Source organism: Liolophura sinensis, chromosome 9, assembly GCF_032854445.1.
Source record: "Liolophura sinensis isolate JHLJ2023 chromosome 9, CUHK_Ljap_v2, whole genome shotgun sequence".
Taxonomy (NCBI): Eukaryota; Metazoa; Mollusca; class Polyplacophora; order Chitonida; family Chitonidae; genus Liolophura; species Liolophura sinensis.
Window position 1 is genome coordinate 32,456,860 of NC_088303.1, and position 15,796 is coordinate 32,472,655.

Consider the following 15,796-nt stretch of genomic DNA (forward strand, 5'->3'; position numbering starts at 1 on the left):
AGTTCGTTTATTTTATTTATTTGATTGGTGTTTTACGCCGTACTCAAGAATATTTCACTTATACGACGGCGGCCAGCATTATGGTGGGCGGAAACCGGGCACAGCCCGGGGGAAACCCACGACCATCCGCAGGTTGCTGGCAGACCTTCCCACATACGCCCGGAGAGGAAGCTAGCATGAGCTGGACTTGAACTCACAGCGACATATTAGTTCATAATTTCATTTAAGGTTATCGATCTCTCATTTTGGGTTCTGCCAATCATTATCAAAGATTACCACACTTAATGAAGCGCACGTGAACTTCATTTAAACCCTAGTATTGTTTTGTTTTTCAAGTATAACATAGTGTAATAGTGTAATTTAACCGGACCGAATTATAAACTTATGTAGCTTAATTAACAATAGTGCTATGTAGTCCAGACAAAATGACATGCGCCGTGATATATCATGCTGATAATCTCTCACACGGTTGAACAAACGCTGTCTTATCATGGCGCAACTATTACATAAACGGGGACAAACCTATGTGGTATTTATCTTTAGATACCCTTGGATAGATATAATCTGTAAGCGGTAAATTACTTTTTCAGAGGGACTGTTTACTAAACCCCATATCCTGGTAGTTCACATAAATGGTAACCTTTGATGGAATTGTCTTTGTCTATTTTTTAGCATCTCTTCTGCAGTGGTGTTCTTACATATGTGTTAGCAACGTTGAAGTTAACCTATACGTGTGCTACTTAGCTGTAATACTTAGCACACATGCAGGGCCAATGAATATTCCGTGACACAGAAACAAAGCAACATCTAGGTTACTGTCACCTCCGCGCTGAACTCCTATGCCAGCAGTAGATTCTTATCACTAGCCTTCGCTATCACACTACATGTGGTGTCATATGGTGACCTATACTCACTTACTTATCTATCTCAAGCTGATCCTAGACATCCCCGTTTAGATCCAGCTATACAGTAAATCTGCTTTCAACCATGGGGTAAGTAGCTTGGATTTCCCAAGATATGATTCTGTATTTATTTGTATAATTACTTACACGATTGTGGTAAGGATTATTGGTGGAAAAGCTGGAATGGTTAAGATAAACCATAGTTATCCGCAAGAAGCCTGACAAACCTCATGGCAAAATACACAGCCTTTATATTTTATAGTGTAAACGTCAACCATCCAAAAGGAGTGTCATATGAGGCCTATACCATTCCCACCCTACACTGTAAAGTACCGTAGACATCAAGTAGTATAGACCTCTACACGAAAAAGTAGCGTAAAGCTAGTGTAGACTGAAAAGTAGTGCAGGCCTTTATTCTGTAAAGTGATGTAGACCTTTCCACTGAACAGTAGTGTAGACCTTTCCTATGAACAGTAGTGTAGATTTCTACAGGAAAAAGTAGTGTAGATCTCTACACTAAACAGTTGAGTATACCTTTATAATGAAAAGTAGTGTAAAGCCAGTGTAGACTGAAAAGTAGTGTGGACTTTTATACTGAAAAGTAGTGCAGACCTTCACACTGAGCAGTAATGTAGACCTTTACATTGAACAATAGTGTAGACCTTTACACTCAACTGTAGTGTAGATCTCCACACTGAACAGTAGTGTAGACCACTACATGGGAAAGCAGTATTTACCTCTATACCATTAAGTAGTGTAGACATTTACACTGAACAGTAGCCTAGACCTTTATACTAAAAACTAGTGTAGACATTTATTCTGAGCAGCAGTGTAGACCTTTACCTTGAACAGTAGTATAGATTTCTACACAAAAAGTAGTGTAGATCTCTACACTAAACAGTTGACTAGACCTTTACACCGAACAGTAGTGTAGACCTCTATACTGAAAAGTAGTGTAGACCTCGACACGGAAAAGCAGTGCATAACTCTACTCCGTTAAGTAGTGCAGACATGTACACTGAACAGTAGTGTAGACCTTTATATTGAAAAGTAGTGTAGGCATTTATATTGAAAAGTAGTGAAGACCTTTATACTGAACAGTAGTGTAGGCCTTTATACTGAACAGTAGTGTAGGCCTTTATACTGAACAGTAGTGTAGGCCTTTATACTGGACAGTAGTGTAGACCTTTACACTGAACATTAGTGTAGACCTTTACACTGAACAGTAGTGTAGACCTTTACACTGAACATTAGTGTAGACCTTTACACTGAACAGTAGTGTAGACCTTTACACTGAAAATTAGTGTAGCCCTTTACACTGAACAGTAGTGTAGGCCTTTATACTGAACAGTAGTGTAGACCTTTATACTGAAAAGTAGTGTAGACCTCGACACGGAAAAGCAGTGCATAACTCTACTCCGTTAAGTAGTGCAGACATGTACACTGAACAGTAGTGTAGACCTTTATACTGAAAAGTAGTGTAGGCATTTATATTGAAAAGTAGTGAAGACCTTTATACTGAACAGTAGTGTAGGCCTTTATACTGAACAGTAGTGTAGGCCTTTATACTGAACAGTAGTGTAGGCCTTTATACTGAACAGTAGTGTAGGCCTTTACACTGAACATTAGTGTAGACCTTTACACTGAACAGTAGTGTAGACCTTTACACTGAACAGTAGTGTAGACCTCTATACTGAAAAGTAGTGTAGACCTCGACACGGAAAAGCAGTGCATAACTCTACTCCGTTAAGTAGTGCAGACATGTACACTGAACAGTAGTGTAGACCTTTATACTGAAAAGTAGTGTAGGCATTTATATAGAAAAGTAGTGAAGACCTTTATACTGATAGGTAGTGTAGGCCTTTATACTGAACAGTAGTGTAGGCCTTTATACTGAACAGTAGTTTAGATCTTTACACTGAACATTAGTGTAGCCCTTTACACTGAACAGTAGTGTGGACCTTTACACTGAACATTAGTGTAGACCTCTACACTCATTAGTAGTATAGACCTTTATACCGAAAAGTAGTGTAGGCATTTATATTGAAAAGTAGTGTAGGCCTTTATACTGAAAAGTAGTGTAGGCCTTTACACTGAACAGTAGTGTAGACATTTACACTGAACAGTAGTGTAGACCTTTACACTGAACATTAGTGCAGACATGTACACTGAACAGTAGTGTAGACCTTTACACTGAACAATAGTGTGGACCTTTACACTGAACATTAGTGTATAGACCTTTATACTGAAAAGTAGTGCAGGCTTAAACAGAAACATAGCCCATGAATGTATCTAAAAGCAGTACGCAGGAAACAGAGGATACAGAGCTGAACTGATGTTACACGAAAAAGATTCACCCGATAAAGCACACTTAAAGAAATCTATACCAACAAGTGGTGCTACCTAAGGGCCTTCACTGATTTCTTCCATGGTCCAGTGGTGAAGTTCACATGAAATCTTCGATGATATTCTATAAATACAAAAAAATGTTAATAGAGAGGACATAACATAACACGTTTGTACTTGCAAATAACATCCCATATGTTTGTCCTCTACAGTAGACATCTACATATTGACATGCTATCGTGTATGGTGGCCAATCTAAAGTCACAGGCATTCTATCTACTCTGTTATCGCTGTGGCCTTTAATCCCATCGCTCTACAGCCAAGGAATTTTTTCTACATAAGCTAGGGCAGTAGACCAAAGGTCAGGAATTAATGTCAATTCTGTGCGAGCATCATGTGTTTCAGTCACGTTTATTTAGCGCTCTAGTTATGCATTGACACACATGAGCTGAACAAATCATACGCATCATTAATGCTTGTTCTACAACATTACAGGCTTCGGCGACAGCCCAGGACTGCACTATAAGCTTTCGACTTTACACTATGATCGAGTTTATGTGAAGTCTCAGATGCCACAAAGAATAGTAGAACAATGTGTGTGAGTGTAGAGATTAAACAATGCTTTAGCATGCCCACGTTGATTTGTTTGTGCAGCACCGAAGAAATGTTGGTCATGCGCAGTCGAGACAGTAATATTGGTTATTGGAGCATTTCACGAAGTTCGGTTATAGGTTACACGAGCGCATTGATTTTCCCTGCTATTTATGAAGTAAATTAGTTCAACCTCAAAAATATATTTGCCCTAACTTTCTCGAGGTACAATGCCATACCACCACGTGCAGTCTACACTTTTCTCTACAAGATATCAAAAAATCAACCTAGCATGACCATCATTTTTTGAGTTGTGGTTGTTGGAAGTGAAGCACTACCTTGGTAACCTCCAGGGGAGTAGAAAGTAACACTGACGAAAAAGCTTTCAGTTCTATCAAAAACAGATATAGGATATTCTGACTTATTTTAACTAAATTGTGCAAACTAACAGTGCAGACATTTATAGTGCATCAACACCCTGAAATGTCTGTATGGCAGTAATACCTGTGTAATGTGTAACCTTTAGCTGCCACGAACATCTCGGTGAGGACATCTCAGTGCTGGCAGACCTTCTCACGTACGGCCGCCAGCATGAGCTGGACTTGAACTCACAGCGACCGCATTGGTGAGAGACTCCTGGGTCATTACGCTGCGCTAGCGCTTTAACCGACTGAGCCACGGAGGTCCTTGACTTTTTGGAACACAGGTGGTTACTGCAGTTTCTTTTGAATGAGTGAGTGAGTGAGTGCTTAGGGTTTACTGTCGTGTTCAGCAATTTTTCAGTGATATGACGAAGAAGGAATCCTTAGGGTGTATGTAATGTACCTCCGTGTTGCAGGACGGACTTCCACCGCTCTTTTATCTAGTGCTGCTTCACTGAGACGACTTACTAAAGGCAAGTAAGGCACCCCGCCCGAGCCATTATACTGATACGGGTCAACCAGTCGTTGCACTATCCCCTTCATGCTGAACAGTTTCTTTTGAATTCGGGCACATGATAAAAGTCTTCAAATGAAACCAAATGCATCTAGTATGACAAATAGGCCGAGACCACATCCATGTTTTCTTGATGTAATAACCACGGTGCATATGTACCAAAATACCATGGATGCATAGTTAAAATATGCAAGTCGGCTTAGCGAAACAAAATTTTTCATTTTTCTGGAAGACACGTTCAGCTGTGGCTATTTAGACTTTGTAAGATTAAAATTTCATTCACATGGCAAAACGAAAAGTGTTTTTGTCTTCGTACGGCACAAGCCACCTTTGAATGCAATGAATGAACTTCCTTAACATCTTCGCTTGTGCTTGTTTGTTGTTCTAGGTGGACGCAATGAAGCATCAGTAATAGTGATGTTGGTGTTTTTACCGTCTTACCGTCTAAGTTGTAACAGCGGATTTATTAGGGCTATGAATGCATTTCAAAACGCTGTAAAATCTCGAATACATATTCGCTAATGAACTGTAGGTTATGCGTGCACCCCAGCTTTCGTGCACCCTTAACTGTATTCTTTATTCCTTCACATTTATACAACCGTATTTGTAATAAATATCAAGAACCGAATATCCACTTCTGTTTTGAACATTGTTTAATAAGGTGACACTATTAATGTGTATTAATGTCATTAATGTGCAATATATATGTTTGTATAATAGACCAAGGTCGAAGATATTTCACTTACAGCAATTTAGTACTTGTATATTCTTCAAACTATTCAAATCGTCACTTTCAGAAATGGAATTCTCAGGAAAAACAGGAAAATGTATTGAAGGCATTGGTTGTGTTTTACGTACTAGCCAATCAGTTCATTATCAATTGCCTATAAATACCGGTATAGTGATTCTGGTTTTCAGCGACTACTGGCACCCATCCAAGTCTGTGTTAGAGTCAGGAGTCTTGGATCTGAGCCTGGACGATGTGGCTCTGGAGACACGCCCCATTCTGGCCCGCTCTGACAAGCCCGTCGCAGGGGTGATGAAAACCCAGCCCTTGGTCCCGCCCATTTACCACGCTTCCACTTACGTTCTCAAAAGCGTCGAAGAGTACTGTGATGTCGTCACTCAGGTAGACAAACATCTTGTATGCTTGCTTGATCATATAGGTAAGATGGATGGGTCAGAGATTAAAGTAATATAATGAATTTAACATGTGAAAAACAAATCCGCAACCGGTATTAAAGTTCGAGACTTTAAAATTGAAGTATACATATATTATAACGTACATAATGCTACATGCAACAAGATACTGGTTCTGTGGCAACAGCGATGCTCGAATAACAATCTAGAAGGCATTTCTCGCGTGTTCGTGTAAATAAACCTTCGTGATTCCAACATACTTTATTTCAAAGCAAAGTGTCTCGTAAATTAATAGTAGATGAGAAGCTTTTACCTGAAAACATCTATCTCCGCGCAAACCCTCTTCGTAAACGTGGGAAAGGTCATCATAAACCGATGACGTCACAGCATAATCGCATGACGTTTCAAGTAGACATTCACGTATGGCTGTTAGCCGTAGCACTCCATTGTTAATACATACATGTAATACACTTCGACATTCGACAACAATTTGTTTCAATCAAAATGTCTTTTTTGGGGGGGATTTTTAGGGAGGCCACATCTATTCTCGTTTGGGTAACTTTACAACGGACTCTGCAGAATGTGCCATTAACGCCGTGGAGGGTGGAGCAGGCTCCTTGTTGTTTTCCAGTGGGATGGCGGCGGTGTCCACTGCAATCATGGGGTGTGTCAGTGCTGGTGACCACGTGGTAAGATTTCATTAAGACAAAACATTTACTGCACTAGTTATGTAAGACCCAAGTAATGATGTCAGCTTTTCAGATGTTTATCTCTCCCCAAGCAAATATTGGCTGTAAGACTGGCTAAATATACGTATAGAAGAAATTATTGAATATGGTCCACCTGGATCATAGATACCACGACCTTCGCCCACAATTGAACAAGGTTTCAGGTTCGCCGCTGCAGGAGAATATAGTTTCTTGTTTAAAGAGTGAAATTCTACGTTTTGCAAGAAAACATTCTGTTGAAGAACAATTAGAGTATAACATTACCATTTTCTATATAGGTGGTGATAAATTTCTGCTGCTATCATTGCCATAGTAAATAATCGAATCTAAACTGGTCCTTTCCTCACCCAACTGATCTTACTGTTGGTATAGTGTAAAGCTGCTGTCGGTACTATCACAAATATTTCAGCCCACAAAACAGTTTTCTTAATAAAATCATCTTACACGTTCCTCTGGTGCCTCTGGTATGAGTGGTATATATCCTCAAATATCATGCTCGTTACTACCATTAATTTCTTTTTGTTCAATGGTCCACATATTAATGTATACCTTATCATAGATCTTCTGCTTCGGCCAGTGAACAGATTCATCCTGTCCGTATTTGCATTAACAAAACCACGTCGTCACTGAAGCAGTAGAGTAAAAAAAAAAAAACAAGGTATTTTACGACATTCAGGAGGTGGATCGAAATTCGGTACTTCGGAAAACGGAACGGTCCTTCATTACAATATATTACTGGTTTATTATCATAGTTGAGAGATTAATTATTCTTTTTCCAATTATCCAGTTAATTCCAGTTATCTTTGTTTTTATGTAGCAGTTGAAACGAGTCAGCGATGCGTCTTCGTGTTTATAGGTCGCACCAACGCCGTTGTACAGCGGGACATTTGAGCTGTTTAAGAGTATCCTGCCCAGATTCAACATTGAGATTAGCTACGTGGAGTCTGGATCCAGTGTGGAAGAGTACAAAAAACTGGTCAAGTCAAACACCAAGGTTAGTGTTTGCATACCACATGGACTGATATTAAAACTGGAAAATGACAATGATAATATGCGAGTTTCAGGAATCCTGTGCTGCCGGACAAACAATTCACATGTGTGTGCTACAGCAAAGGTACCCTGGGCAGCCACAAATCAGATCTCTGTTGCTTTGGACATAACATTGTTGTGTCCGATCAGCGATTGTCGAAAGGATCGTTTACCTTAGCTAGTACATGTGTATATGAACTGTACCTTAGGGTATCTTGCTTGAGTTCATGCCATAACTGACTTGTTGTCGAAAACATGAAAATCTCTACTCAACATCTCTTTTATTTATTTGTTTTATTATTTTTTTGAAATAGGTTGTTTAAGGCCATACTAAAGAATTTTTCAGTTGAACGATGGCGGTCAGTATTTTGGGGCCAGGTGGTGGAAACCCAGGTAAACGACCGACAAGTTTCTGACCGACTTACCCACATGCTATACGCGCTGATACATGTATCCACACTATATCGGTGGAAAAGAAGTGGTCTTCATTAAACGTGTATTGCGCAAATGTCCAAATGAAAGTCGTCGATCGCTTATTGTCACCAAGGCACAACAAACTGTGAGAATCCAAAAATTCCACGTTCAAGGCCGGGTTTGAACCTGCGCCCCATGTGTCCTATGGATTAGCCCATTTTAGAAATGACACCTGTCAATTGCTGACGACATTTGTTTGTTTTCCAGTTGCTGTACACAGAGACTCCATGTAATCCAGACATGAGCTTAACAGACATAAAGGCGTTCGCGGAGCTCGGAAAGTCCTTGGGAATTACCACGATTGTTGATGGTACATTTGCTTCGCCGTACATTCAGCGATCATTGCAGTTAGGGGTTGATATATCCATGCACAGTTGGTAAGTTTGCTTTCGAATAGTCGCTTCAGTTTTCAGTGCATTACATGTTTTACCACGATGGAATGAGGCTTTCTAAATCGATATCAACTCAAACATTCCAGAGTTAGTATTATAATTCTTGCTTGATAAATAGGCTAGACTGTGTATAATTTTGTCAATTTCAAGGTTATCTACTTCGAGAAAATTAACGACTCTATAGACTACAGGTAGTTACAAGTTCAACGTCATAATTCTAGCAACACGACTTAAACCGCGCCTTTATTCTAAGCGGACACACTGGTCATTACATGTGGATCCAGCACAAAGTACGTGGGCGGTCATTCGGATTTGATTGCGGGCTGTCTGACCATGAGGACGCCGGAACTTTGGAAGAAATTACGCCACTTCCAAATGTTGATGGGGTGTATATTGGTATGTATGGGACGAGTACTGGGATTCAACGTGACTTGATAGGAATAGTTTGTTATGTTTTGTCTAAGACACAGATAAAAAGTAACTCCACACAGAGTGCCTATGTCAATTTTAATTGTCTATTTTTCTTTTTATTGGATACCGGCAAATTCTTCTAGGACATGTAGAGTGTACCTTACGATTGAATGCAGATTTGTCAGTAATTCACGAAATTGGAAGATTACTGGGGATCTTTTCTCAATGCATTCCGTTTTATCGGTGATTTCTATGTATTTATAATGCTTCAGTTGACATTAGAAGATTTCTGAGAGCTGTTTTCTGGGTTCATTTCTTTTTTCAGTGTGTTCTGTTTTTCTTTAACAGAGTCCACATGATGCGAGTCTGTTATTGAGAGGAGTAAGGACTCTGGGAATAAGAATGGAAAAACACAGTGCCAACGCCATGAAAATTGCAGAGTTTTTGGAAAAACATCCAAAGGTATTGAGGACGACAAAAAATATTTATTTATTCATTTGATTCGTGTTTTACACCATAATCAAAAATTTTTCACTTATACGACGGCGGACAGCATTATGGTGGGAGGAAACCGGGAAGAGCCTGGGGAAAACCCACGACCATCCGCAGGTTGCTGGAAGACCTTCCACGTACAACCAAGGAGGAAGCCAACATGAGCTGGACTTGAACTCACAGCGACCGCATTGATGAGAGGCTCCTGGGTGAGAACCAAATAAAGCTAAATAAATCTTCCCGTTAGTGAACGATGGGCATGTAATTACAACCCCGTCGCTGAAATATTCGCTCCTATACCATAAAATGTGCATTTTGTGATGATCTTTTATGCCGAACCCGGTGAGTTGGTAAGTGTTGATTGACAGAAGATTTACATGTGAGCTGGTCCTTCGGAATATGAGGTGTACACCCGAATGTAGTGACAAAGCATCATTAAACGTAATTTAAATATGATGACAACACAGCATTTTGAGTAATTCTTAACTGAATTTGTTTTACTTCATTCTGCGTGATTAAGCTATTGTGCTAGGAAGCCTGCAATTTGCAACTGTTTAAAACCCTAACTGAGGTAAATTGACAAGACGCCTTATTTCGTCGGTTGCGTGTGGCCGTTTGTCCATCATCACACTGTGGTCGATGCTTTGGTTTGTCTTCATGTTATAAGCCTTTTTGTATATTAAACGATATGCTATTTCTTTTTACATTTTACAGCCGATATGGAGTAGATGTGCACTGTACGGTGATATACGTCAGCCCGCTAAAATTACTTTTATAACTTAATCATTTTCCAGCTTTCAAAGTTTAACCAGCCCTGTTGTCATTAAAGTAAAGTTCCGGAATATAATTTTACACATATGATTTCTTTACAGACGCCTTTATGTGCAAAGCCCTATCGTGTCAGAAGAAAACATACTGAAATCCGTCCCGCGAGTCTGTATAGGCTGCCAATGTAGCCAAAATGATGCCGCCATTACATGAATTTTATTTTCATATCCTGTCGAAAAATCCACAATTTCTTTTTCGTTATGTGTAAAATACCTTTAAATTACGCTTTTCAATCGTGTTGTCTGGAACCCTATTTTAAGGTAGTAGTTATCACCGGATAAAAACGGCATATGTATGAACTATGCTCATCTTGCTGTAGCTTAACGTTGTGTTTTCCGTGAATGGAACGAATTAAACATCTGAAAATGCTCAGGAAATCCTCCATGTTTTTCTTCTGGTAATCATCTATTATTTAAATTGTCTGTTTTTGTTTTTCGAAGATAGAACGTGTGATGTATCCTGGTCTGCCTTCCCATCCTCAACACGAACTGGCCAAGTCACAGATGAAGGGCGGATTCGGCGGAATGATGTCATTTGACGTGAAGGGAGGGAAAAATGCCGGCATCACACTCGTTGAGGTGACATCTTTTGATCTTTTTTAGTTCATTATAAAAATTTTATATGCATTACTTTTAATAAACCATACGATCTCACAATATCTGGTCTTGTAAAACGCTAGTCGGCGTAATAGTTTAAGCCGTTGCACTCCCTGAATGCTCCGGCGTGTGTTCAAATCAAACACCTGATACGCCTTTGTAAGTCTACAATTGCCTTCTGCCCATTCTCTTCAAACCGAATCGACACGAAATATTGTCGATGTGGCGATAAGCCATAAACATTTATTCACTCATTCAAGCTGAAACGTTGTTGATATCTTTCATAATGTTAAATCTAAGATTTTGGCAGAGTTGGAGGAGGGAAACCATTTTTGCAGAAGTTTTAGAATTTTGACATTTTTACGAAATGCTAGCAAACGTTGTAGTTGTTAAAAGTGATGAATTCTAAAATCATTTTACAATTTGCAAACCATGTTCACGCGGCTTGACATTTTAATTAAAAATATTTTTCACACAATTTACAGCAGTTAACATGTACCATTTTAACATTTGGAAAATGTTGATAGTATAACACTTCAACGTATATTACTTCAACGGGCATAGAATAGACACTGACGTTAAATGTCAAGCAAACAAACAAAAAGAAGGGAAAAGAAACAGAATAGATGCTGTTAATACCCTGTAAAAATTACTTTTCCTTTTGCAAACATCTTTCTGTTACAATAGCGTGTCCCGGTGGGTTATCATAAAAAGCTATGTTTAGTAACTACATTTTTTATTACCATGTATTTTTTATACTAAACATGTGAAATGTTTAAATAGTAATGTTGTGCATATTTTCATGTAATACAAGTAGTCCGCTAAGCATGACATGAGTTAATATTTAGTGTAAAATGAGATAAAAGAGTAATAGTGTTTACCTTTGTAAACATGTTTAGTTTAGTTTATTTATTCATTCTCACACAGACAGCAAGGTCCAATTACAGAGATGATAACAAAATGAATGGTAACAGATATGAATGACTAGAAAAGAAGTAAAAAATATATGCAGTATGTAGACGCATAACAGAACAGGTAATGAAACTGTGCAGATTTATAACCAAACATGTGAGCGCCAAAAGACATAAAAACTCAATAAAGACATGTTAATAGGGCAAGTCTCTGCATTTGGTTTTAAAATGTTGCTAATCGGTAAAAGTATCGATGTCCGATCTAAAGGATAATTTGTCTACAAGATCGTGGGATCCTATTAAAACATGGTTCTTCCGCAACAAGAAACGACGAGATGGAGAGTGAAACACAGATTTTGAGCCAGATGTCTGGACAGGTGTTCTGTAAAATATTTTGCTAGTAAAATAGATGCAATTAAAAGAATTGTTTACACATCTATGTAAAAACACAAGGTCAAAATATTTGCTTCTGGTCTCGAGTCTCGAAATATTAAACCGTTTGCATAATTGTGTACACTCTGATCTGTGATATTCTATTGATGACTTTTAACACAAATACTTAACAAATTTCTTTTGTACTTTTTCTATTTCCCCTGGTGAGGAGAATTTACATAGAAAAATATAATAAAACATCTTCTCAACTTTCCACATTCTGTTATGTTCCAACTGCAGTTTCAAACTTCATGTTGTTTCCAAGGAATATGAATATGAAGGTCTACAGAGGTCTTTATATAGGATATGTGTTACCAGTAACTAAGGAACACGTTACGTACATGTCAAATCGGGCAGTGGTTTAGTTACATGATATATGGATAAATTGTTGCTGGGAACAAGGTCGTGCATGTATAAAGCTATTAAGTAGCGAACAATAAATTAATCAGTACCTGAGAGTCCCTATCCGCAGGGCGACTAGTGACGATGCGTCTTTATTAGCATCGAACGGATGACCCTGGGGATAATCTGTGACATAATATTTGTACATATACATTTAGTAATGTATACACTGAGTAATAAAAATGATCTTGTTTGACAAAATTAATCAACATAAATTATACAAGCACGTGGTACATCACCATACATGTATTATGAGATACGATATTATGGCCAATGACTAACATTGAGACATGGATTGTATTTATTTATGAAGAAAGTTTATTTTACATCTAAGGTGGCTTGACTTCCATCTAATACTTTATAAAATGGAAAGACTTTAAACGAGGGAGTCAGTGACAATGCGCAAGAGCATATGTGCTTGCTGACAAGAGCAGAGATCTGAGGTCTGGACAATATACTGTTTGCCACACCCCATGCATACAACATTTTTTACAGTGCAACACATGTCAAATTTATTTGTAAAATCCGAGGAATCTGAAAGTTGTTTTTAACATGTCTCGAGAAGTTTAGTTTGTCAGTCAGATAAACACCAAAATCTTTGACTTCATATAATGTGTTCAGTGTGCTTGATCCTAGACTATATTGAAACAGCTGGACCTTCTTTTTAAGCGTGAAGTTAAAAAACATTTACAAGCATTAAGTTTTAATTCCCAATCTTGGCACCAGTTAAAAAAGTTGTTCAAATTAGAAACAGCTTTGAACATTTTGACGTCATCAGCAAAAGTAGACATTTAGAATGAGATAGCAGCAGCGGCACGTCATTTACATAAAGTAAAAAACGGCATTGTCCTAAAATGGAGACCTGCGGGACATTTTACATATTCAGTATAAAAAATACATCTCTGTAGTTACCACACGTAATAGGACAATATACCAGGACACATTTTAAACCCTAACAGAAAGGTGTTTATAAACGGAACACTAATTTTTATTATGGTAAGTATATATCTAAAGCGTATATTATATACCAGGTGAGTCTTTCGTCAGGTAGCCTACTTGGAGACGATAAGTAGTTTCAGCTAGGCTCTACGATGTGTCTTCCATCCCAGACACTGGCCGTCTTTGTACCGATGAGATATTCTAAGATTTGTGTACATGACACTGATCAAATAACACCACAATAACCAAGACAACAAGAGTATTATTTTTTTTTCAAGAATGTCCGGGTAATCAACCTGGCCGTATCCCTGGGAGGTGTCCAGTCTCTGATAGAGCACACGGCTTCCATGACGCACGGGCCGTTATTTGTCTCTGACGAGGATCGCCGTGCCCAGAGGATTGGCGATGGACATATTCGGTTTAGGTATGCTTTACTTCGATGAGAATACGTCCTTCCAATTCAACCAGAAATTAATCCATCAGAAGTTCAAAACTAATGTTTATTCAAAGCTGACATTTAAAATACATCTCTTATTGTTAGCTTTTTCTTGGAGAAAAAGCTATTTCTTAAATAACCTTGTGGAATGTCTGAGCTTCCGGGCTACGTTAATCATGTCCAGTATCATTTTTGTTTTCCTGGCTTGTCAATGTATATATTTTGACATGGATGCTTTTATTCCACGTATATGAGTAAAAAAACCTTTCAGACGAAACTAGATTACTCCACCGTGTGGCATTGGCGAGATAATGTGCCTTTGATAATATGACTGGTACCTTTCTTTGTTTTCCAGCGTTGGTATCGAGAATGCAGATGACCTGATCCGAGATTTAAGCCAGGCTCTTGAAAAAATTTCCATCTAAACAGTCAAGTTGGACTTGTACTCCCAATCCCTCACCTAAAATAGCACATGTTGGACATGATCGCTTACTTTTTTTTCTGAAAATGTTTGTTCTCAAAAATTCCTGTGAAAATGGGCTCTAAATGACTTGATAAAAATCTGAAATGCGCTGTTTCAGAACTTCGTGGTAGTTTGGGTTGAATACTTCTATCTGCTGTTTAAATATTCTGCTTCGTTTAGTTAACTTCCCAGATAGGCTTACATGGATATACATATAAATATTGGTGAGTGGCCGGTACTTATATGCTGTTCATTTTGGAAAATCATCTCAATAAAGAATGAGATACCAATATGGAATACATTCCAGTATTTTTACAAACTGACTCAGTCGCTCTAATGTGTTGTGTACCGACGGATGGCGAGGATAAAATCGTGTTGCCATCTCTGGTGCATATCCTTATTTAATTGGTGTTTTACGCCGTACTCAGGGATATTTCACTTATACGACGGCGGTCAGCATTATGGTGTGAGGAAACCGGGCAGAGCCAGGGGGAGGGAAACCCACGACCATACGCAGGTTGCTGCCAGACTTCCCCAGGTACGACTGTTGAGTTTTATAGACATATGAATTTTTGCAGAGTGAAATGTAAGCCAGAAAAGCTAGTAAGGGCTACACCACACTTGATTGCGCAGAACTTCAGACAAACAAAAGAGTAGTCTCACTACAAGCTTGTGTAAACATGTCTGTCAAGTCTTGGCTGACGTAAAATCTGCACAAAAGAAATCGTTGGACTGTTTTTGTTCAAGCTTTCCACTTGTATACTGAAGTCAGTTAACTTTATCGCCAGATATTTTAAATAAAACTGTGAGAACATGCTGCCGTGGAGCAGAGAAGCCCCGCTTCACAAGTCATGATCCCGTTTTCCAGTTCAAGAAATTGGCACTTAAAAAAGACAAAAACTGCCTATAGAACCGAGAGAACGATATTAGCTCTATTGATCTCGTTCGTACGTATCGCCGTTGCATGTGGTGCAAACATCGCCCCTGTTGCCCTAGGAAAGAAGGTCAATGATCTGTTACACTACAGAAAGGAAAGTCGTTAGTCCTTTGCATCCATTTATAGCTGGCACATATACATCCATCATGTAGCAATCTGTTTAGGTTGTCATAAAAAACACATTCCAATGGGAGACTGAAGGACGAGCTACCCAGACGGTCCGAATGACAGTAGAACGCAATGTTTGTCTCGGTGGCATTGCAGTGCGTGTGTACTACATGTATGTTTTATGAGCTCCCATACACCGATAATTGTGACGTAATAAAGGAAAGAACAAATGAGTGCACAGCTTTGGGCCGTCTTGATACAGGCGGTATGAGTTTTACAAGTTCCCCATTAATCTCAATAATG

General features: G+C 38.8%; 1 protein-coding gene across 1 annotated transcript; it reads left to right on the forward strand.

Annotated features, from left to right (window-relative positions):
* Window positions 1–876: 876 nt before the first annotated feature.
* LOC135475852 (L-methionine gamma-lyase-like) lies at window positions 877–14,725 on the forward strand. The gene is made up of 10 exons (XM_064755796.1): window positions 877–992; window positions 5,694–5,904; window positions 6,446–6,604; window positions 7,500–7,637; window positions 8,354–8,523; window positions 8,823–8,934; window positions 9,298–9,411; window positions 10,710–10,847; window positions 13,828–13,973; window positions 14,341–14,725. The coding sequence occupies exons 1-10, from the start codon at window positions 988–990 to the stop codon at window positions 14,408–14,410; spliced, it is 1,263 nt and encodes a 420-aa protein (XP_064611866.1). The 5' UTR covers window positions 877–987; the 3' UTR covers window positions 14,411–14,725.
* The last annotated feature ends 1,071 nt before the right edge of the window (window positions 14,726–15,796 follow it).